General features: G+C 46.0%; 1 protein-coding gene across 7 annotated transcripts in view; it reads right to left on the bottom strand.

Annotated features, from left to right (window-relative positions):
* Positions 1 to 24,711, bottom strand: part of PHF1 (PHD finger protein 1) — a 706,671-nt gene that overhangs the window by 119,788 nt on the left and 562,172 nt on the right. For 4 of the 7 annotated variants that reach the window (XR_011283212.1, XM_069635206.1, XM_069635207.1 and 1 more), the window contains exons 13-14: positions 12,691 to 12,791; positions 4,958 to 5,035 (exon numbers count right to left, since the gene is read on the bottom strand). Coding sequence is in view for 6 of the 7 variants with exons in the window: in XM_069635206.1 (XP_069491307.1) it covers positions 4,958 to 5,035; positions 12,691 to 12,791 (179 nt within the window). In the remaining variant the exon portion in view is untranslated. The remainder of the gene's footprint in view (positions 1 to 4,957; positions 5,036 to 12,690; positions 12,792 to 24,711) is intronic. The other 3 variants (XM_069635209.1, XM_069635210.1, XM_069635211.1) reach the window with 3 other exon arrangements.

Raw genomic sequence — 24,711 nt, forward strand, 5'->3', positions numbered from 1 at the left:
CCGATCCCTTCTAGCCGGCGTCGTGGATGGGTTCTTGAGGAGGGCGAGGCCCTCATCCCAAATATCGTCCAGTAGAGGCACGGAGAGGACCGTCTTCCTCTTGGCCTCGCGCCGTTGATAAAGGAAACCTTCCTTCTTCTTCTCTTCCTGGAAGAGCTGGAAAAGCTCGGATGCCCTGGCGATCATGGAGTGAAACGATCCAATCTCGTCGGGCGGGGAAGCCCGGGTGGGAGGTGACGACGGCAGATCCTCGTCGTAAACCTCGTCGTCCGTACCCGTCGCGGCCGAGTCAGTCCCCGTATCATCCCCACGAGTCGTGGACGGGGAGGAGGGCTGGTCAGGGCGCGATGGCTGAAAAGGAGGTGGAGGATGAATCCTTCTTCTCTTAGGGGGGGGGGGCTCCCAGAAGGGCCTGGCTCCGGGTCCCCCGTCGGGAGCGGTTCCTTTCGCTGGTGGTAACGGCAGTCTCGTCCTTATCTCTGAGCATAAGGACTGTACAGCCAACAAAATGGCCGCCGAGTTGTCTTGCGGCACTGGTTTAGGGGAGTCCGACGGGCGGTCAGGGGCCCCGTCGGCACCCTCGACGTTATAGTCATCTCCTACGTCGGGGTCCCTCCCGACAGGCTGGTCTTCTTCCACGCCAACGCCGTGGCTTAAGACTTCGATCAGCTCTTCCTCAGAGGTTGAGGCCGAATCCACGACGACCTCCTGCCCCCCCTTTTTCTTCTCCGTCGGAGGTTTCACGGGGGTCCTGTCGATGGGCATAAAAGAGGACTCCCTCCGCGGTGGCAGGGAGACCCTGAGCCCCGAGGTCGCCACCACTGGTGTAACCTCCACAGGCTGAGCCAGGGCCGCCGCGACTGTCTCGATAGAGGCCTTGGCCGGATGGATTAAGGCTTTCACCACCTTAGGTGCGCTCACCGCCTTCTCCTTGGCGGGAGGGTCACTGCCTCGCTCTCCCTCTGATGGGGCCTTTGAGCTCGACCGGGGCCTCTCCAGGAGCTTCGCCGGGTGCTCGGCCTTCCTCTTACCCGAACCAGAGCGTTGGCTCGTGGTTGATGGTGCCGGGGAGGATGCGCCCTGCCTGGCGCCCGTAGAGCCCGACCGTTCGGCGCTCCCAGTGCCAGCGGACTCGCGGTGCTTGGCCTTATGTTGGACCCCCGTCGCCGGGGCGTCCTCAAAGGTCTTAGAAGACCCCTCAGATTTCTTCTTCTTCTCGCCTGACGGGCTCTTCCATTCCAGCCAGTTGGCGAGACGTTGATGGCGGTCCTTCATGGTCCGCTCCGACATATTGCCGCAAAACGCACAGTCCTTCTCCACGTGCGTCTTGTCCTCATGTAGGCAGTAAAGACAAAAGGAGTGTTCGTCCTCCTTAAAGACATTCTGAAGCTGGCAACCAGGGCAGACCCTGAACAGCTTTCCGGGCGTCGAGCTTCCCTTCTCCTGGGCCATGTCCGAGATGGGCCTGAGAAACTTCTGGAGTCCTCCAAAAGCGTGGCTCGACGAAATCTTCACCCTTTTGGGGTGTAGACGAATCCGACACGGGTCCCCGTTGAACGGATGAAGAAACGGTGGAGCTTGAGGCTCTTTTGACCGAAAAATCGAAGTTTTTGAGAAAAAAAACGTGTAAAAATAGCACGAACGCTCGAGAGCAATAGCACGAGGATCCCAACACTTGAACGTGCTGTAAAAATCTGAAGATGGCTGCCAGAGGCGGGGCTTAGGTAGAGGGCAGTCATTGGCTGTGGTCAGTATGACGCAGAGATCAGTGATTGGTTACTACTACGAAAGACAGATCAGAAACGAAACTGATACTGGTTTTTTCTTTACCGAGGATTCCCAGCCTGACGACGGGGAATATTCATGAGCATGTGAATCCATGCCAGACCCCATGCTGGAGAAAAGTGAAAACTCCTTTTACTGAGGATTCCTGGCCTGGTGACGCGGAATAGTCATGAGCATGGGAATCCATGCCAGACCCCATTCTGGAGAAGTAGCAGTAACAGGGCGCTGCAGATTTATTTCTTTTCCTTTCATTTTTGAGCTAGTGAAGAAAATAAAATGCATAAATTAATCTTCATAGCCAAGAAAGATTTATGCAGTACCATGAGGAATCTGGGACAATCTGGCATCACCAGTCAGACAGATTATCTTCGCTCCACAGAAAGGTGTGCACAATGCTCATGAAACTGCTGAATGGAGCTTGCCCCTATGTAAATATCTGATTCCAAAAAAAGAACTGCACAAGGCACTCCTCGAAGAGTGGAATTACAAAAGTCAGGAACTCCGAGCCCTTGCACTACCTTTCAAAGCTTTTCACAACTAGAAGGCTTGTCCATATTAAGTCTAACCTCTATGGGACACAATACAGAGATGAGGATGCAAGTGTCAAAGACTTTATTACAGTGCAAGGACCCCATCCCTGGTGATCCGGCACCTATGAAATGTAGGTCTACAGCATTACTGATTTGTTCCACTGGATGTTTTGTCGGACTGTTTCAGCGTCTCTCATAAAATGGAGTTCTGAATGGGGCCCTTTCTCAGCGGGTGCTCTGGTCGGGATCTGTACAACCTAGTGTCTCAGATCGGAGGTCTCTTGCTTCTGGGCAATTCCCCGAGTTGTAACAAATGACGTAACACAGATATTCAAGTTTATGCTTTTTATTTAAGGTGTCATAATAGATGGGATTATTGTAGTTCCCCGAATTTTCGCAAGGACACTATGGTCTTCTCTCCTGAGGTAGTGCTCAAAGGACTTTATACTTTCTCCAACTCGTCCTTCTCGGTCTCCTAGCCCACAGTTTCTATCCTTTCCTTCTCTGCCGCCTTTGGGAACTTGCTTCAATCTGTTCAGGGCCTCTACCCTTTTTGTCCTCTTCTCAGGGCCTCTGCCCTTTCTTGCTCTGCCGTCCCCTTGGTCAAAGCCTTCATCTTCACCGTCTCAGTCTTTCCCTCGTCAAACCCTCCGCCATTGCTTCCTCTGACCTCTTCTTGAATATGGCTCTGGCCAGGTCTCTATTCACCTGCTGTTTGGTCTCTGCTTCAATCTCCTTCCTTTTCGGTATTTCTGGTATTCGTCTTTCAGTCTCCTCCGGTCTACAGGTTTTATAACGGTCTCTTCTATCGAGGTGTTACAATCAGCCTCACTTCTCCAGCAGTTACAATTCCCCACTCTACTACAGGTCTTTAAATCTGCCCAGCAGTCTGCCCCACCTCTCTGGGTCTTGCAATCTGTTCTTCTGCTCCAGGTCTCAGGCCAGCTCAGCAACCTTTTCTCTGCTCCAGCAATCTTCTGCCTCCTTAACACCACAACTCACCTTCTTTGTATGGACAAACTCCCTTGCACTCATCATGGGAGCTGGTCCTTATATAATGCTTGGACTGATTAGCTTCCCATCGATTGGCCAGAGTGGTCACATCTCCGCTCTGGGCATGCTCCATGGCAGGCATGCTTTGTATTCCTGAGGTAGTGGGGTAATTCTTTAAATAGGGTGGTTGCCATCTTGGATTACACTTCAGTCTGTTTGTTGTCGGCTGGGAGGGAGCTGCTGATTTGTTCACCCGACTCAGGTTGGGTAGTTTCCCTTCTCTGAATTTTGATTTGGTGACCTCCTTTGTCAAACAGCTCAGGGTTTGTATCAAGCATTACTCACGTGGCGTGGGGGTTTGGAAAAAAAATTGTTTCTCCATTGTTTGGTGCAGTGCTAGTATCCTTTCCCTTGCTTTTACAGACTGCAGCTGCCAGTGATCCGGTCTCCCTTGTGCTGGCAATTGTGAGGGAGACATGGGTTCTCTCCTCCCCAGTGTTCCTGGTAATGTGGGAAGGAAGTGGGGCAATGTCTGTGTGTCCATTAACTGTACAGGTAAGGACTAGACTTTATGTTGCCACTGTGGATATCACATGGGGTAGGCTTGCATATTCCCCAAGACTGCCCCTTCTGGGGGTGGGAGGTGTTAGGTGTAGGTTACCCTGGTCTTCCCCATTAATACCAGAGTCCACTCTGCAAGCACGTTTGGCTAGTCTGGGCAGGGGATTTCTCTGTTATGAAAGAGGGATTATGGGTGACATTGTCCCTTTTCTTGTTGGTTTGTTAACATGGTTTGGGCCGTCTGCCACAGTGACTTGTTTTCTAGCCTTCTTCCTGGCTAGGCGACCTGACTGGATTTTCTGTATGGCCCATCCCCTCCCAGGTCCAAAATTCCACTCCCTGGATTCAGTCCTGGTTTTGGTTAAGAGGCGAATTATGGGAGCTGCTGTTTTTCTGATGCGATTATTCCAAAAGGATTGGTCTATGACTGTGGATATACTTTCACTACAGACAGCTGTTGTTGACCTGGGGATACCATATGCAGGTTGACGTGGCGAAGTCCATGTGGTCACTTTGCCACAGCAATGAAATACAGGACATCTGGCAATGTGGAAAACCGATAAACAGCAAGCTCAAGAGAGACCTGTCATTATGGGATTGAAAAGAAAGCATGGAATCCGGCCCTAGACCACCTGGTTCACACACAAAGCAGGAGCAGTACAGGTCCACTGGAAAACCAATTGGCATGGTTGGTACTAACCAAAACAGATAATCAAACAGCATAAATCATGACCAGTATCTGAGACTGAAATTTAGTTGCCCACAATAGAGACTTAGGGCAGCTGTACGTTAGTTAACATGCAAAATAAAACAAGCTATCCAAAAAATTGGCTTGTTGTTAGCTACAGAAGTAAATGACTGAAGTATGTGTAGCCAGCATACAGGGGCACGGCCTGTGGACATGCGTGCATGCATGGCTTTCTCAGATTTTCTTTTTTGCTGTAAAACTAATGTTCTAATTCCTTGCCGTGGAGACAGTCAAGACATGTTATAAGTCTGGAGGAAATGATACTGCGCTTACGACTAAGAAAAAAAACAACTCGCACAACAGATCCAGAGATTGCCAGACAATGAAGAAAACTTCTCACCTGCTTTGGAAGGAGTCAGTCAAAGAGCTGGAAGTATTTGCTGATGGATGGAATGATGCAAACATCTTGATAGGGGTACTATGTGAACAAAGAAAAGTAAAAGTTACTCACTGCTATTACTACTGTACTCCTAGTCCATAGTCTGCTTTACCCACACAAGGGGATATCCGTACTGCAGAGGCAAGAACAGAGCATGCTCTACACACCATGTAACAGAAGAATCAGCATATTGCTTTAGGACAGTGATCGTGTAAAACTCAATCACGTCCTGCCTTGGCCCACCCAGTGTCCTAGCCAGTCCTTTTGGTTAGGTCTACTGGGACTACACTTTTAAAACACGATACGTGGCGATGAATGGAGGACTGAATGGGGGAAGGGGACTGTGAACTAGGAGTACAGGAATTACTACAGTGAGTAATTTGTACTTACTTTTATGTCCCATCCCATTTCCCTCATACTATGGGAGACTAGGTAGAATGATGGGATGGAGGGCTGCCCGTCAGCTGAAAAGGGAATGTGCATTTATTAACAAAACTGCTTTTATAGAATAGCTTCGTCTTTATGTGGGTCAGTCATTTAACCTCGGTCCAGGGGATAGCATTTACAGAAGGCATGCGTAGCAAACTAAGCGCCTGCAGTGCTGGTGACAGAGTAACAGGACGCTGAAATTCCAATGAAGCTTCTATTGCCTTCCCTAGAATAGCCTTTTGATGGTGGCAGGAGTGGAGCCCACTTGACACTGTGCACTGCAAGAGATTATGCTGCAAGACATGGATGTGTTGGTGGTCTGCCTTCATGGATTAATGAGAAGATCGTCTCTGAGGCAGACTGGAATGTGCCTAACATTCACTGAGCACAAAACGAATCTGGAGAAAAATTCGGGAGACAAAATCGAGTTTGTGAAAATCCTGTTTGGAAGAAAAGAGAAGTGCATCTTGAGAACCACTGTGTCATGATGTAAGACAGAAAAGGGTTACTCAGGACATAGTATATTACGTTCTGTGACAATTCGGCTCAATTGACAGCCACTTGGAAAAGGTGCTAAAAAAGCATACGAGACAAACTGGAAGGAACAATACAGAGGTCCCAATTTGGATGGGGGTTATAAATTGGGGACAGCAAGTGCATAAGACTGATGAAAGCCCTCCAAACTACTAAGCTAAGCTACAAACAAAAATTCTTATCAACCTGAAAGTCAGATCTGGCCAGATTGAACTGAGAAAGGTCAATATGGTGCTGGGGCCTGCCTTACATTTCTGCTCTAGAAGTTGATACGTCGTTGGCAGAAGAGAGAAGGGGCTTTCCTGATCCTGCACTCGCACTCTCTCTCCAAGACCCAGTCATAAGCCACTTGCTGCCATGCTGGGAGTGAAGTGGGAGGATGTGTGGGGGATTGTGTTGAGGCTTTCAGATCTGAGAACCAACGGCAGTTGGACAAGCAAGGGACAATTGGAATCATTCTACAATTGTAGCAGTCAATGTCTGGGTGCCAGTCCCTGCAACTGTGGGTTAGGAGGTAGGTATAGAGGAGTCAACAATTGCACTGAAAAAATCAAATTGATCAAGATCGGAATGGGGGCCCTGACCCCTCCAAAGCACAAATTGTAGACATTTTCTGTTTTGAGGAGGCGCCCTAAAGAGGTGTACATCATAGGAATTCCCAGTTCTAAACAAACGTGTTGCACGTGTGTGTGTGTGTGTGTGTGTGTGTGTGAGAGGTTGTGACTGTGCTCAAAAGATCAGCCTGTATGTTCAAAATTTCGATCACATGCCAAGCAGCCACACTGAGGTCTTGTTCCAGTACCCAATTGCAGAGACGAACAGCTATGTGGCTAAGGTGATGGCAGCATGTTCAGCACTGCTTGATGTTATAGTACATGACAGACGTATTGCCCATGAAGACGAAAGCAACGAAACAAAGAAACAAAAAAGGAGGGCCTACAGACCAGACCAGATCCCTTCATCTGCAAGACTTTGGTTTGTGGACGTCGGGCTGGACGACATACGTCTTCAGCCATACACAGACAACTTGCCGGTGATGGAGTTCTGCAGCTCCAGGTTAGCGAGCAACATCTAGAGAGTGAGGCAACCTTCTGGAGTTGCTCAGCCACATTCTACTTGACCTGCATAAAAACCCTGACAAGAGTCAGTTGAAGGTTGCATTTTGGGGTACGAGCATCTTGGAAATTGGTTAACAGGCAGTTTCAAACGTGCCAGAAGGGACTAGCTGCACACATGAAAGGAAATGCCTAGGGTCCACAGAGAAGAGAGCAGAGTGACTGCACCAATATCTCAAATGAGAACAGACCAAAACCATAGACTTACTCCTCCTATGGGGTAGCGCATACCATCTCAATCATGAATCCCACAAATTCTAGTTGCAGTCAGTGAATTTTGGATTCACCCAGCCCAGAGAGAATACTCGAGCCAGGGGCCTGTCTTGCTATTCCCGACAATCTACCAGGAGACTGAAGTAGACAGACAAGCAGGTATGGATACATGTGGGTTACCGTAACTCCTGAGAAAAAAAGGCAACTGCTGCTATAACCTTGGTGGAAGCTCAATGGGACCTGACCAAGCAATCAAGTGAGTTCTGAAAAGGAAGACCTTTCCACTCGGGATCCAAGTAATGTGTGAAATCCTGGTCTGAAGATGTGGACATCTATTCTTCAACCTCAGGTTCAGATTCTGTGTACAGGGCCGTCAGCAATCTTCCGCTGTGGGGGTCCAGTAGAGTTAACAATTGGATTGGCAGGAGCCTGCTTGTGCCACAGGAACCACTGATGTGGATTTGTCTAGAAGAGCCAGTGAAAGAGTCAGTGGGAGTAAGAGGGCAGGAGGTCGCCGGAGGAGGAAGAAGCACTGAGCTATCAATGTTGAAGGGACAATTGGTAACAACTGTGGAACCATCTGCTTGATAAAGCCCAATAAGTGACACTTAATGATTGATAAGGTCATTGGCTATGGGAATTTCTCAGAAGCTGGACCTAACACATACAGAGGTGCTTAGACTAAGGAGTGGGATGGATATTGTGGCCGGACGTGTGGTCCGTGGGGAGGTGGAATCAGTCACACTGGCGGAAACTTGCCAAGGAAGAGCAGAACATCCTTTGAAAGTGGTCATATGGTTGAACTCCTCACCCCCCCCCCCCCCCCATGTCAAATCCTCTGGACCTTTTCGAGGTAGGGGCATTCCCCGACGTAACCACCCATAAGAGTCCAAGTCACTCTTGCCAAGGGATTGAAAAAAGAAGAACTGGCTTTGGAAGCAAGACACTAGAGTTCATGATTGAGGACATCATTATGGGAGCCACACTCAAGAACAAATTGGTAAATAGAAAGAGGTCAGGTCTTCAAAGAGATGCATGTCCTCAACAATGTTGTCCTTAATGAGGATAAAAGGGCTTTCCTGTAATGGACTGCCGCTTGACTGCACTATGCCATTGGTTTACCCATCTTGTGTCTCTTTGACATGTCAGGTCACCTAGGATAGCAGGGACAAAGGATACCAATACAACTGTGTTTATTAGGGATTATGTACAAGTAAGGGTGAAATAAGATATAAGGATTATGTACAAGTAAGGGTGAAATAAGATATAAGGGGAAACTTCCCACATAAAAGACAAATATCACCACAAATAACAAGAGTCAGGATGATCTTGTTACAGGAAGGGTCTCTTTGCTGGTCTTAAATCAAATGTGTTTAAAAAAACGATTGACAAAAAGACAAATTTAGAAAGATTGCTCTGTGAGCGCACAGAGCAGTCTTTCTAAATCAGACTGTCACGCGCCTGCCGCACAGGAGTATGCGAAGGGGCTGACAGGCATGCCATGACCCGGAAGCGCCAGCGGAGAACTACGGGTGTTTGTGTTGCGTGTTCGTTTGAGTTGACAAGGGGGGGGGGGTATGGGCAGGGAGGGAGGGAGGCAGCGGGAACCGAGGGTGAGAGGTTTGGGGGGCGAAATCCCCTGATTTCAAAGAAAACCCAGAAGAGTGACGGGGGTTGAAGAATGTCCTTTATTTCTGTTTTTTGTAGGCCACCTAAAATCAGGCAAAAAATAAATCAGTCTTTTTGTTAGGCGGCCTAAAAAAAATAAAGAAAATGAAATAGAACCCTGTTTGCTTGCTGCAGATAGCCAGGCCTTCAGGCCACTAACGTCATTAAGGTTCCCACTAGGTTGCACCACCAACCCTTCCTCTGCCGTTTCTCAAACCCACTTCTTTATTTTGCTCTAGGCATCGCATCGACTTTAAGGGGTACTGTAACCCTATACTATCACCCAACTGCCTGGGTGGATAGGTTGTTATTCATAGCCAGCAGAGAGAGACAGAGAGGGGTCCATGGGCTTGGGCAAGTCTATCACTGATGACTACTTCCCCCTCTCTGAACAGACCATACTCTCCTTGGCCAAGTCCTGCTTCTCCTCCCAGTGTCTGGTCTTTCCTAGGATTGACCTGGACCACCGGAATCTAGTCTGGCTGGCTTTGTCCTGTTTTTTCCCATCCTCTTGCTCACTCTGCAATCTTCCCTGCATTGCTTCCACTTTCTCTATATCACTCTCATTTGTTGCAACTGCTTCTATATCACTACCAGGACCCCCTGTTTGCACCTCTTCCGCGACTGGGGATTCTACTCCCGCTTCATGGTCTCGCCAACTCCTCCTGATCTCATCTCCTTCTCTTATGTTCCTTCCTACTCCGTCTTCTTCCTTCCTTTCACCACCCTTTGCCAACCTTTCACTTCTTTGTCAAGTCTGTCCAACGTCTGGTCTACTTGCACCTCATATTGGTACCATTTGCTAGACTGCCACTGCCGCCTCCCCTTTACTCTCTTCCGAGGTTACCACCTCTTATTACAACTTGCATGTCATTCAGTTTAATTTCCTTCCTGATGTTACTCCCGCCTTTACCACCTGCCTTCTCTTCCCTCAGATCACCTTTTACCATCAGCACCACCCTTTGTGCACTCTCCCCTGCAAATGTAACAGATACCTCCCTCTCCACTCCTGAAATTGCCACTTCTCTTGCTACCACCACCTCATACCTCTCCTCGCAGCTATCACCGCCTCCTATGCCATTCTCCAGTTGTCTCTACTCCTGCAGCCTCTTGGTCTTGCCTTTTAGTCTCCATTCTTCACTAAGCGGGAGCCTTCTGTTTCTGTAAACCACACTGCTAGACTGGGCTGTCTGTCTTGTAAAGTGACAGGTCTTTTGCCTTGAACAAGCCTGTACCCGAATTTTGAAGAGGGAAGTCTACTTTAAGGCAGGGACAGGATGCTTCCCACAGTACACCCATGTTCCATATGAGGTTTGCGGTTGTTTTGCGACTTTGCGGGTCTGCAGTCTTTGCCAGAGGGACACATGGACAGGGGTGCAAACCCAGTAGGTTTGTGAAACCTTGCTGGACGCATCAAAAGGCATTAGTGCATCCATGGAGCCAGAAGGCAACTGCAGCGTACCTATTTGAGAACCCTTGCAAATGGAACTTAGATCTCCTAGGTCAAAAGTTGGAGAGGGTGTTTGCTGCTACCATATTAACTGACCTCTGGAAAGTGTCCCATTCTGCCCCCATCGCCGGCCAATCATTCACTAGCTCTGGGAGACATCGGTCTCCCAGAGTCACTCTTCTGACTGCCTGCAGAGCCAAAGTGGGGAAATTGTCACAGTCACTTATACTTTTATATACTTTTACTTCTGGCAAGATTGACTGACATTGAAGGTCTCCAGTGTCCAGAGTATCTGATAAAGCAGGGTGTACAATGGGCCTACAAATAATGTATGCCTGCATTCTCCTTTCCAAGTGGTTTTAGGCTCCAAAATGCAAGGTGGAATTAGGTCAGTGGGACAACGTCTAGCTCAGTATTGGTGCTAGCCCTTGCAGCATCTTAGGACCATCCCTGGTGTAGGACTTGGACCATCCGTCAGTTACTTAGCCAGTACATGAAGCTCAGTGAAGCATCTCGGTGAGGCACCAGATTGACTGTCTCAGCATGTGCAAAAGTAGCTTTAGCCATAATGAGATCTCTGCGTGTGTACCAGTGTTAGGCTGTGAGAGAACCTCAGCATCAGTCCTATTGTACGTAAGCAAATAAATGAGTGCCTGTGAACTTGGGGTGCCCCTCCGGTATCGGTGGAAGTTAGAAATGCATCAATGAGGCAAGGTGTGCGAGTAAAAAGATGGCTATTCATCTGTAACCGAGTCTGCAGAATAGATTTTTGGACGGTATTAAATGCAGGAGCGCTGAAGGTCTTGGCAAGTGATGGAGGTTTGAGCAAAGGGTCACAGTGAAATGCCAACACAAAAATGCAGTCCACCACAAGTAACTGAGGCCTAGACTTTGCAGGAAGAGCCTATGAAAAACTACATGCAGGAGGATAAAGGCTTGAGGCCTGACACGTTTGCCAACAAAGGCAAGAAAAAAATCTAGCCTGGAAAAATAGTAAATGGAGGACAGGAGGTACCCTTAAAGCAAGGGAAAGACTTAGTGCCGAGTGGCTCTGTGCCAGCTCTGCCAGTGCCCGGCATGGGGAGATGAAGGCTGCAATGTCATAACATGAAAGGTTTGGCAGGGGTATCACACAATGTGCTCATGCCCCTCCTGTCTCTTTAGGCAATTGCATTTCTTGTTTACATATTGTCAGAGAAGGCTGCAACAACTCTTATGTGTAGATATCCCATAATATGGGAAGAAGGGGAATATGGACTAGGAGTACAGAGATGTTCTACATAAGAGGGCACCCACAAAGGAGGACACCCATCATCAGTGCAAGACAGGATGCAGACGTTCCTCTCACAGAGGTTGGCATACCTTACAAGAAAAAGGCAGTTCCAAAGTAGGTGAAAGAGAGAGGGAACGTCACTGCATACAGGAGTGTGAGAGTGAGGCATTGATAGGAAAGCTTTATGAGAGAGAAATTCTGCAAATATACATTTGAGAAAAAGGTGACAGCCATAGCTTAGTAGAAGGAGAGAGGTGAAAAAAGGAGAAGGACAAAGCATTCATTTCTAAGGAGGCAAAAGCCAGACACCATTTCAGATACAGGAAGGAGGCATGTGAGACGGGTTCCCTAAATGTCAAAGCAGGTGCAGACATACATGATGCAAGAAGATGAGCCAGAGTGGACACATGTTGCGGAAGCCCACAGGAACCGTTCAAGAGAATGGACAGAGCTGCTGCCTGCTACAAGTTATCAGTGCATGCTGAAAGGGACATATTCCACAAAGGTATTTATAGTTCTCATTGGATGCTCTACAAAGACATTTATTTGCGCAAACAGAGCAAAAAACAGTGTGATTTGAAGAAACTACTGAACTAATTTATTGGTCAAAATGGGTTGGCTTTTGGGCACAATTCTTATAGCAAGCTAGCATTGGTGGGGTTTTCTTTTGCACAACATGAAACAATGTTTGCAATTTAAAAACATGTTTGGTGTACTTCATTAGAGATGCCTGTTATGGCAGATCCCCATCCAAAAGGTTTTTCACCAATGGAAAATTCTGTGCAGTTTTTAAGCACTTCAGTCTGAGGTTTTTTGTTTTTATAGAAATGTGTTTGTATAGCACTCCCTTTCTGTGTCACTGAGCAAAACAATAGAATATACAGTGGTAAAAGGAGGCACTGTGCTTTTCCAGGAAATCGAAAGCAAGAGGAAAATTGTGCAGCAAGTGGCTGGTGATCTACTTTACATGTAGCAGAGACAGAATGTTCTCATCAGGGGTGCAGGGTCTCACCTCTGGAGGCATCGAGATCCTGTGCGCCGGAAGTTGTAGCTGCCCCTGTAGCCGATGTAGCTCTGGTTAGGACTGATGGGATTATTTTCCAACACATGCTGCTAGGCATATAAAGAAAGGACATTGCATTTATCAAATTAACTATTGTGTTCGCAATTAATAAAATACACTGGCAATCCTAGAGCAAATACAGAATATTCCTTCTAATAACACAAACTAATTTCCTTTAACCATATACCTTGTGCAAACCATCTCAAATCCACCCTGCTCCTTCTAATCCCATTCTAGCAACACTCAGACCTCCTAACTCATATCCACTCACAGGCCATCCATGCAATTCCGGGGAGCACCCCCTGCTTCCACAGGCCTGCTCCATATCCATCCTACCGCCTCGTACCAACATCAGCTCATCCCCAGAAATAAGACAAAAGAAGGGTGGAGCTCTTATGTGACGTGTTCCTACAGTTGGCTGAGAGCTCCCACAAGGCTCAGCACCAATGTACAGCAGTTGATCAGTTTCAGCTCGCAGGTGCAAGATTTAGGTTCTTGCAGACACTATAGTTTTCCACAGCTGGCATCTTTCATAGATTCACATGCTTTGACTACGTTTCTGTTGCAAGTTAATCCTTGGTATAAAAAAAAGCTTATAGAAGGCATGACAAAGCTTAAATGAGCGGCCAATCCACCTAATTTCCTCTAGACGCGCTCATGGCGGCCATTTTCAGATTCATATAGATTTTTATGCTGTATGCAGAGTAGGGTTGCACATGATTCTATGAAAGATACCAACACTGCAGGAGAACAGTTATAAGTACGTAGGTCTCCAAAATATGTTCCAATAGATTCACGTGGTTTGAATATAATATCAAGCAGCACAAAAAAGGAATTGGCAGGGGCCTATCTAACCTTAATGAAAGAAATGCTATAAACGGAGTCTGTTTCTACAAGAGTTTTGTTTTTAGGGTGGCCAAATTCCATCTCCAACAGAGAACTGCCATCACCAGCAAGGAAGAAAATGATTCCAATTGGGGTGTGTTAGAGTGCACATCTGATGAAGCCACTGCTCTGGTGGTGATCCTGTCGTCTACCCCTTCATCACTTCACGTTCCTGCTGCAGGCATACCCACAGCACAGGTCTCTGTAGGTCAGCCTCTCTATCAGAATCTGTGAAGGATTATCTTTTGTTCTAGAAGCTCTAATTGGACAGTTTCAGATGTAGCTTCCAAATGCTGGATTACATTGTCTGGAAGAGTTGGTGAAAAGGAAAGTTCTTAACTTTTAGGCATTTTAGCCAGGAGTACCTTCTAATGAATAGCTCGAAGGTTCGAGCCACGAGGTCTGCAATATCCATAGACTATCTCATTAATTGACTTGAAAAAGCCTTGCTTCTGGGCTAGGACCCCAGCTACCCTGAAATGCAAGAAACGCATCTTGTCTGATGAAAAGGGATGTGGAGATTGCAGCTCTGTAAATAAACGCGCCTTAGCCACTTGGCTGAAAGGTCCAATCATGTTTTTCCTTGGTAAAACGGATACCTACAGATTGCCAATGTTATCTTTCTTGCTGCCATGTGCACCGCTTTTTTGGAGGCCAACATCTCTAAATGCGAGATAAACTGCAACATACCAAGGTGGCCGGTATGGCTCCTCTTCAGTTTCCAAGTGATCAAAGGGAAAAGAAGTGTGAAGCCAGAATTCATATTTTTGGGATTATGGACACTTTCTGGGGTGCTATAAAATCGTAGCCTTTTCTCCCCATCTTTTTTGGTTAGCTTGATCTCTTCTTCCCGGGACTAAAAGGACTTCTGAAGTTCCTCTCGGCACCCATTTCTGCCCTATTGCGAGTATTTTATTGTGAATTGGTTTTAGGGAATAGGTTGGTGGTAGCTGTGCTTTAATTTTGGCTTCACCAACGGTGCAAGCCATTTTACTGCACTGGTAGCACAATGTACCTTTTTAGTAACCATTGAGGTATCATTGGGTTTATTTAAATCCTGCTCCCGGCCATTTTGTTTTCTAGGGCTTCCATTTTTCTAGGCGAACATGAGGTAGGCTCAAAATGGCTGTTCTAGCCATGTGGACTCAATGTGAGCCCATCATGGCAGCCTCCATATTGGTTCTCAGTGATTTAGCCTCGTAAAAGGTCCTGGACTAGCCCTCTCCCTTCCTTTGAGGGTAGGTAGCTTTGGCTGAGTGGAAGTCCTAGTGACCAACCAGTAGATTTGATTATCTAGCCCTCTGCCCTCACCCCAGTTTTGGGACCAACTGGCAGGTCCGGGGCCAAGTCCCTTTCACAGTGGTTCTGCCCCACTAACTCTCTATCTTGCTGCAATTCATGCCATTTTTTTCAATTTTAACCTTTCCCCAACCATACTGGCTAGGTATATCCTGTTTTCCTTTTGCTGCTAGAAGTCCAGTGCAGATAGTTTCCCCTCCCGCAAGGCCCTGGTCCAAGTGGAGTCCCAGGTGAGCTCTTTAAAGCTTTCACCTGACATTTGGGGCCCCCTGTTTAACTTATTCCAGGGTATTCGGATCACTAGAGTACTTCCTTCAACATCGTCACTATAGAATATTATTCCATTGTACAAACAGGGCAATGTCACGGATCCCTCTGGCCAACTGCCCTCAGTGATGTTTCACAAACAATTCTGCGGAGGGTGTTGGTGAATTGGCTCTGAACCTCAGTGCAGAGCAGCATTTAGGATTCGCAACTAGGCTTTGGCAAGTTGTTGGGCACCACTAAACAGTGTTTAAACCTGTCAGTTGCCATCGACAAGTGCTATGAGGTCAAAGGAGGTGCTTTATACTTAGGGTTCACGGTTGGTGTAAGGCATTTGACAAGGTGAATAGATCTGTTGTCAGTCCTTTGTGATATGAATATTAACACCAGTCTCTTGGACACTATCATGCAGTTATAGTTGAACACTGATAGGTTCTATATATACAATTTTGACATTGATGTACTGATGTCCGGAGCCCATTGAAGGGATTGTTATTTTGCAAGGCAATAGATGCCATGTTTTCTGTTGAATGATGGTTCGGCAACATATTTGCAGTACTTGAACTGGAATGATACATGCGCCTTGTCGGCTGTCCAGACTTTTAACAAAATCTACTCTTCTTTAATACATGGGATTTGAAGAGATCTTTCAATCAAGACATACATATATATAATAATTCTTTGATTTTGTTCACAACGTATTGTGTCAACAAGTGCGCATGGTCCCCACCCACAACCCCAAATCTTGTTGCTTCCTTTATTACATTTGGGAGGCACAGTGAGCACACTGGTACATTTAGGATTACTAGAGGGGTTGTGCCAGGGATGTGCTATGGCCACCCTGTTATTTAATCTTTAGGTCAATAGGGAACATCTCCTAAGTAACGCTGCTGGTGTCATCCTTCCTTGGATGCAAAACCCCCTGCTTAGGTTATACGGACGATGAAGTGCTACTGGAGAGGACATTGAAAGCCTTACAGTGGCTTCTTAATTTGTACATTATGAAGTCCAGGGAAATGACAGTGAATAGTTCTAATTTGGTTTTAATGGATTTTAAAAGGAATAAGAGGGTTAACCCGTTTATTTCTGCAGAGAAGGTAAACTTGAAAAAGAATGCATGCATTTTAATATCTGGGCATTTGATTTAACGATGCAAATACCTGGTCAGCTCCCTCGGCTAAACATCAACATTGTTAACCAATCTAATGACGGGTTATTTTGCTTCTTCCCGTCATATGGAGGTGGAGCAGTTCCCCAAACAATCCTGGCCTACCAGGAAAAGTCTGGTGCTATTGCTCGTTATAGTGCCAGCATATGGAGAATCTCACTTGCCCTCTATTGCCGGATGTGAGCGGAAATGTTTGCGTACACTATTGGCCCTCCCAAAAGGGAGCAACAAAAGAGGCCTTACAACACTAGCGGTTCTTACAAATAGCTCATTTCATTATGGCTTTCGATGTGCACGGACGACAAGGCTGTCTTCAACAAAACTATTGTCAAAGATTTATGTTAGAGAATACGGTAAAATCTAGCTGGGTTAACTAACTTCTTAAAGCCCCAACACTCTTGGATGTTACAACCTTGTCTCGAATCCACACTTTGTTCTGCCCACTCGAGAGAAAGCGATTTTAGACCTGTTCAAAAAGAAGCAATACATTCAGGCAAAAGTCAGTATAAGGGCTTACTTGCCATTATTGGACTTAAGTAACCAATTTTATTTGTTCTGGGTCCATAAGATAGTGGCAAGGAAGTTGATAACAAAATTACGTTTGAACCAGCTCCACTTTGCAGCTAATAGAATACACTGGACACATCATAATGATCCGACCAGTAAGTGTGATAGCATCTCATCTGAGGGCAATAAGACCATTTCTTTTGCCCCTGGCAGGATATTCCCCTGGTCGGAAGTACCCAACTCTTTTAAAGGTGGGTTGAAAGTTCTTAGATTTAAAACGGTGTTGAGTAGCCTTTTACTATCTACTAGTATGCTTGTCCCTGGAATGCTTTATTCCTGCAATGAAGAGGATCAGGGAGTCCAGGCTCTCAGAGGCTGGGTCAGCCTGTTAATCTTTTTTACACTTTCTTTACTGAAGGACTTGGTTCAGAACATTACAAAATACACTTGCAAAAATAAAACAGGAGTACTAGCATCGAGTATACAGCCACATTTATACATAGGCATTGCTTTCGAGATGACAACAATGAACGATGAGAACAGCAGCGCATACAGTTTATGCTTTATTTTACTCCATTTTATTGCCTGGTTTGTATTATATTATTGATGAATATTATTGGGTGTTTACAGGAATTTTTAAGATGCATTATGTTTTTGAAGTTTGCTTTTTATGTCTATTCTACTGTTTTAATGTTGATCGATTTATATTGATTCTTTTATGGAACTTCCATTGTGAATTTAGACCTATTACTAGTTTAGATTTCCTGAAGACTTCAGGTGAGTACCCACATCTGCAGGTCAATCCCTCCCCCTTTGGAACTTTCTATGAGATTTTTTACCTCTGCATCCTGCCGTTTACCACCAGGATCTTCTGCTGAGGGTTTCTGGGCACTCATCACTCTCCCAGACCTTCAGTTTAGGACGTCAGACGGTGCCACCTGCCGTTGTCTCTGTCCTGGGACCATCTGCTCCTATGCTGCTGGCTTCTCTTGTTCACCCTGTTGCTGGGAGACGTCTTTTCCTGTTCTCCCGTATGCCACCCCTCGATTGAAGGTAGATGTCCTAGGAAGAGCCTTAGTTCTTCTCCTGTGTCGCTTGGATCATAGTTGGTTCAGAGTGCAAAGCCTTGGGAACCGGATCCTGAAAAACCACACCTGTGGGAAAAAATCAATTCATTTGCCAGGTTGTTTCGGGTCACTGGAACAGTTTCTGCCAAAACCACTGAGCGGAGTAACTACCGTGGGGTCCTGGATGGGCGATTATTCACAATATTCGCTCTCGAGTATCACCCTGGTCCTTGGCAGAGAATCCTGGGAGCCGAGTCCTAACCGCGATTCCCCATAGACTTTCCCTGTGGGGTCCCGCCTGTTCTGCAACTTCTTCTTCGGCATCTTCCTTGGGGTCTCCTGTGGCTTTCCCTGGGGTGGGTCATTGCAGCATCTGCACCTGTGGGGTAGATCAGATGCCTCCAGTACTATGGGTGTTAACGTTCCCATTATATCCAATGGAACTGTGAACTGACACTGGAACTCTCCTAAAAGTGATTCTGGGGTACTTATCTGCCCCGACAATGTTTTCTGTATCCCCTAGGAGTTCTGTGTGCTGTAGGCTCAGATTCACCCTTTCTGTACTTAACCTATTATTTTATTATCCCCCATCCCTTGTATTTCTGCAGTTGTAAATGTACTTGAAAGACTAACTTCAATGGGTAACAATATGTATGGAATACATTACTCACCATAATCGTATTTCTGATACTTTTAGCTGCTTAGATTCACATGCTATGCATAGGCCGACATCTAGTGGAGGCTGCAGAGTATTACAGTTGTTTTCGAAACTATAAAAGGGACGTCAACAGGGCGTGCCAGTAATACTATCCCTAGTTTTGATTTTGATGAATTTGTAACGCGCTTGAAACTGACTAAACCGTATAATGGTGCAGATGACATCCAAAGGAATTGCTCTGTATCCCGTCCTAGGTGCCAGATGGATCCCAGCAGGCTCAAAGCTGACTAGAACTTCATTTAAATAAAAACGTTTTTAGGGCCTTGCGGAACTTGACGAGTGAGACAAGGGTCCTAATTTCCCTGGGTATACTATTCCAGAGTCTAGGGCCGAACAACGCAAATCTTCTGTCCCAACTTGATACAAATGTAGATGGCGGGATAATCAACAGATCTTGGCCCCCTGAACGAGGACATCTGGGGGGCTGATATTGCTTGATCTTATCCTTCGAATAGTCGGGTGCTAAATTATTCAAGCACTTAAACACCAGACATGCTACCTTGAACTTAATGTGATCCTTGACCGCTAACCAGTGGAGTGATCGACGTGAGGGAAAGACATGGTTTTTTTCATTCCACAGGCCAGCCTGACTGCTTAATTTTGTGCCTTTTGAAGTCTATGAAATGCGCATCAATTCACTGTTACAGTAATCTAGGAGGGCATTTTTAAGTGCTCCCACCACCGAGGCATGGTCCTCTTCCGCAATATATGGAAGAGTCTGCCGAAGAAGTCTCAGGAAGTAGAAGATTGCTTTCACCTTGGCTCCAACCTGGCTTTCACAGCCCAGATTATCCAAGCAGATGTGCATCCAAGGTTTTTTACTATGAGAGATAATTTAGGTTCTACTCCCAATAAGTTGGGAATTCACAGTTTTTTTTTTTTTATAGAAGTAAGGTGATGATCAGGAACAAACAAAATGAATCCTGTTTTTGTGGCATTCAACTGAAGTTGATTAGAAGCCATCCACTCACTAATCTCCTGGAGGCACTCACTAATCCTGTTAAATGTTTCCTCAACATTATCAATAGTGATGAAGATCGGAGTATCATATGCATAGGATTGGAAACTCATTCCATGATGTCTCAAGATTTCCATCAAAAGTTGAAGATACAGATTAAAAAGGAGAGGCAATAACGATGACCCCTGTGGGACACCACATCCCATAGTACTGGGGACTGAGGTAAAGCCTCCCAATCTAACACATTGTTGGCGATTCTCCAAAAATGAGCCAAACCACCAAATGGCGTGTTCCGATACTCTACAGGCCGACCTCAGACGGTCTAAGAGGATAGCATGGTTAACTGTAAAGAAGGCGGCTGATAGGTCAAGCATCACCAAAAGTGAAAGCTTCCCCTTATCAGCGACCCTCAACAGTTTATCCTGGACTGCCAGCAAGGCCGTCTCCTTACCAAATTGTGGACAGAAACCAGACTGTAATGGGTCCAGAAGTGACTCTTCTACAACAAAAGCCTGCAGTCGTTGAGTTACCACTTTTTCCAGAACCTTCCTTGGCCAGGGAAGGCCGGCAATGGGATGGTAGTTTTGGAAGACCAGGGGGTACAAATTAGGCTTTTTATTAAATAAAGGTGTCAATATGGTGTATTTGAGCATCTGAGGTACTGATCCTTGACCTAGCAATTTATTAACAAAAGTTGTAATAAATGGAACAGTTTCCTCAGCCATGCCTTTAGCTACCACTGCAGGAAGAGGGAACAAGGAGTCACTGGTTGGTTTCAGAGTTTTTATCAGTGTACATATATCGTCTTCAGTCACATGATGAAAACTAAACTGCTTTGAAGGCTCAGCATCCATGGCTTGATTTTGTCCACTAGAGTCATGCTCCCAACTCGAATGTAATGGGATAGTAAATGCAGTCGGGCTCTTAGCTGCAATATTACTCTTCATTGCAACAGTTTTGTCTTGAAAGAAACTGTCAAAGACATTTGCCTGTGCCAATGATGGTATGATGGGCGAGTTGTTACTTATAGGGCGGTGACATTTTGATATAAATAGCGAAACTTTCTCATGGATGATTACTTGCCTTACTGATTTCTTTATGTAGGAAATTTCGTTTAGCCTCGAAAATTGCCTTTTTATAGGCAAGGGGTGCCATTTTAGCTTTCATGCTATTTTATTCAGTATGGTGTTTTTGCCATTTACACCAAGTCAGGCTAACTTGTTTATGCAGTAGAGTCAGATTCTGTGTGAACCAAGGCTTAGAGATCCTCTTTTTCATGGGGTTCCTGGGTGCAACCCTGGAGCATATGGTGTCCATAGGCTTAGTTCCAGTTAAGAAAAAATCCTCACTATGTAGCGTATTATCAACTGTTGATAGCAGCTTCAGTACTTCCTGTGCAGATATTTCATCCAAATCTTAACGCTACCATGTTAATATCCCAATGTCCTCTTTAGGGTCTCTAATATTCGTGTGTCCACTGTGCCCATGGTCTTTCACACGTCAAGGTCCCTCAGTTTGTTTTGTTTCCGACATGAGGTAGCATGAAGCGTATCGTGAGTACAGGTGTATCCAAGCAGATAAATATCAGAAAAGCTCATAAAACATCTTTGCACCTTCTCTCAGGGGAGGAAGGGTGGGCGCATGTGAATCTAAGCAGATACAAGCATCAGAAATATGATTACAGTGATAAGTGTATCCCTTCTGAGGCTTGTGGAATCTGCTTTGATTGCATGCTATGCATAGATTAGCGAGCAGTGTTAAGAGAAGGTGTGGGTTGTGATAAGGAGCGGCAGCAAATAGATGTTTTGGAACTGCTTGCCCCACCTGTGCATCTGCTTTGGAATGGGAGTCAATGCAGTAGTGCTGAGTGAAGGTATGTACTGAGCTCCATGTAGCTGCTTTGCAAATGCTGTCTAAGGCGACACTTGTGATAAAATCCAAGATAGATCATGTGCTTCTAGTGGAGTGAGCTCTTGGTGTGAAAGTCAGTGTTTTGGTTGATAATGAATAGCACAGTTGTATGCATCTGACTATCCATCTGAAGATGGCATTCTTGGAAATGCGATCTCCTTCTCTGCCTGGTGCTACGGGGACAAACAACTGGTCTGTTTTCCTTTGCAGTCTGGTCTTGTTTACATAGTAAAGGACCACTCACTTACATCTAAATGTGTGGAGTTTTACCTCAGCTGAGCTATTTGGATTCTGAAAGAAGGCCGGTAGCTCAATGGATTGGTTTACGTGGAATTTGGAAATTAATTTAGAAGAGAACCTCGGATGAGTATGTAAAACCAATTTGTTCTTATGAATGATAAAGAAAGGATTCTGTACTGACAATGACAATGGTGGCACTGCACCAACTCTTCTTATGGAAGTATTAGCCACTAAGAATCTTGTAGTCAGATGTTTAATACTTGTTTTGTGCACAGGTTCGAATGTGGGCCCCATGAGCTTAGTGAGTACAACAGCATGGCAGTGGGTAAGAAATTGGAGGGTGGAATCTTTTTACCCCTTCCATGAAAGCTTTAATAACTGCAATTTTCCACCATGATATCTTACTCTGAGAGGTGGTGTACACTGATAAAGCCACCAGCTGCACCTTTATGGAGTTGAATACTAACCCTGAGTCTAACAAGTGGAGCATATAGTTTAGAATGTGGGATGGGGTACATTCTTGGGGTTTATTTTAGACTGGCACCAGATTACAAATCTTCTCCACTTGTCGAAATAACAGTGTCTAGTGTTTGGTTTACAAGCCTCCTTGAGGATATCCATACACCCTTGAGGTAGATTAAGGTGTCCAAACTATGACCTCAGGGGCTAAGCTGCCAGGTTCATTGAGCGTGGTTGAGGGTGTACTGTCATTTCCCTGTGTTGGGTTCGTCTGACATGGGAGTTTGATGGGATCGCAAATCGCCAGTTTGCGCAGATGTGGATATCATGGCTGTCTTGCTCGGTTGTATACGAATTGTTCGAATGTCAATTGTTCGAATAACAATTGACCTTCTGCACAATTGACCGAATTTAAACAGTCAATCAGGATATATATGCGGGGGGAAACCCCCCACTGCCCCCCCACCCAATCCAAAACCCACCCCAACCCCCCTCCCAATCCACTTATATTATTATTACACCAACCCAACCCATAATATATATTAAAATGACCATACGGTCAATTGTGCAGAAGGTCAATTAGGACCCCTATTATTCAAACAATTGTGTCATTCGAACAATTGTAAACAAACAATTTGGGTAATACCGTCTTGCTCACATGGGAGCAACTAGGATGAGCGACATTTGTTCCCTGTGAATCTTGTTCACTACCTTGCCCATTAAGGGAGTCGGGGGGGGGGGGGGGGGTGTAAGCAAATTTCACTGACCAGTTCATCCATAGGGTGTTCCCCTTGGAGCCTGGTTGGGGGAACCTGGACGTGAAGTCTGGGCATTGCTCGTTTTCTCCTGTAGAGAACAAGTTTAGCGTGGTGTAACCCCACTGTGAGAAGATGTGGTCTATTAAACCTTGGTCTAGTTGCCACTTGTGTTCTTCTGGTAGGGGATCTCTGCTCAGGGAGTCTGCTAGGGTGTTGAGTACCCCTGGAACGTGTTGGGATGATAGGAACATCCCCCGTTTGAGTGCCCACCTCCATATTTTCTGTGGCAGCTCGAACAGATTTGGAGAGTGTGCGCCCCCTTGTTTGTTCATATAAAACATAGCAGTGATGCTGGCTGTTAAGATCTGAACCCTCTTGTTCGTCAGCTGTGCTTCGAATGCTTGAAGAGCTTTGAAAACTGCTAGCAGTTCCAACAGGTCGATGTGGTTCTGTGCCATGATCTGAGTCCACAGACCATGTGCTGTGTGGTGAAGGTAATGAGCCACCCACCCGGAGAGTGATGCGTCTGTTTTAACAATTGCTTGTGCCTCCGGATCGTGGAAGGGTTTTCCCTTTAACAGATTTTCCTTTGTCCACCAGCATAGGTTTTGAACTAGTGTTGGCGAAACGACCACTAGAGCGTCCCACTGACCACTTGCCGGAGACCACTGTTTCGCCAACCACTCCTGCATTGGTCGCATGCGCAGACATGCATGTGGGACTAGGTATATGCACAATGCCATCATACCTAGTAAACGCATTGCTTTGCGTACGCTTATCTGGAGACTGGCTTGATACTGGGGTATTTGCTGAAGCATGTTTTGCACTCTTTCCATGGACGGAAAGGCCAAGCCTGTTCTTGTGTCTAAGACAGCTCCTAGGAACTGTTTTGTTGTATTTCATACAGGACTTGACTTTTTTTTGTTTATTGAGAATCCCAATTGGAAGGGAAGCTCTATGGTTCTTTGCGTATTTAGTTTGCAAAGACGGGGTGATTCCCCTGTGATCAGCCAGTCGTCCAGGTAGGGGTACACAGGGATTGCCTCCCTATGCAGGTGCGCTGCCACCACCGCCAGTACCTTGCTGAATACCCTTGGAGCCGAAGCTATACCGAAGGGTAGCATCTTGAATTGGTAGTGCTTCTTTGCAATTTTGAAACGCAAGAATTTTCTGTGCACTGGGAATATTGAAATACGAAAATAGGCATCTTTCATATCCAGTGTTGCGATGTAATCTCCCAATTTTAGCAGGAGGATTACCTCTTGTAGCGTTGTCATGCAGAATTTTTGTGGTTTTACATAAGTGTTTGCAGGGCGTAAGTCTAACACTGGGCGCATAATTGGATCTTTTTTTGGCACAAGGAAGTAGGTTGAATAAATACCCTTGTTTACCTTGTTAGACGGCACAATCTCTTTGGCGTGCTTGAGTAGCAACGCGTCGACTTCTTCGAGAAGGATGAGCTGTTCTTCCTTTGTTTTTCATTGGCGCGGGGGATGGTTTGATGGTTTTTGAAGGAGCTACACACAATAACCTCCCGCTATTGTCGATAGCACCCACTTGTCCGTGGTTATACCCTCGCATGCATGGGAGAAGTGTAAAATACGTCCCCCTACTGGGGAGGCATGGGAGGGTACATGTAGTGAGCTGTCATTGCTATGGAGGTGTTCCTCCACCTCGAGAAGTGGAGGACCTTCCTCGGCTGCCTGATCTGTGCCGGCCTCTCTGGTAACCCTGTG

Source organism: Ambystoma mexicanum, chromosome 13 (genome assembly GCF_040938575.1).
Source record: "Ambystoma mexicanum isolate Mex_15411 chromosome 13, UKY_AmexF1_1, whole genome shotgun sequence".
Taxonomy (NCBI): domain Eukaryota; kingdom Metazoa; phylum Chordata; class Amphibia; order Caudata; family Ambystomatidae; genus Ambystoma; species Ambystoma mexicanum.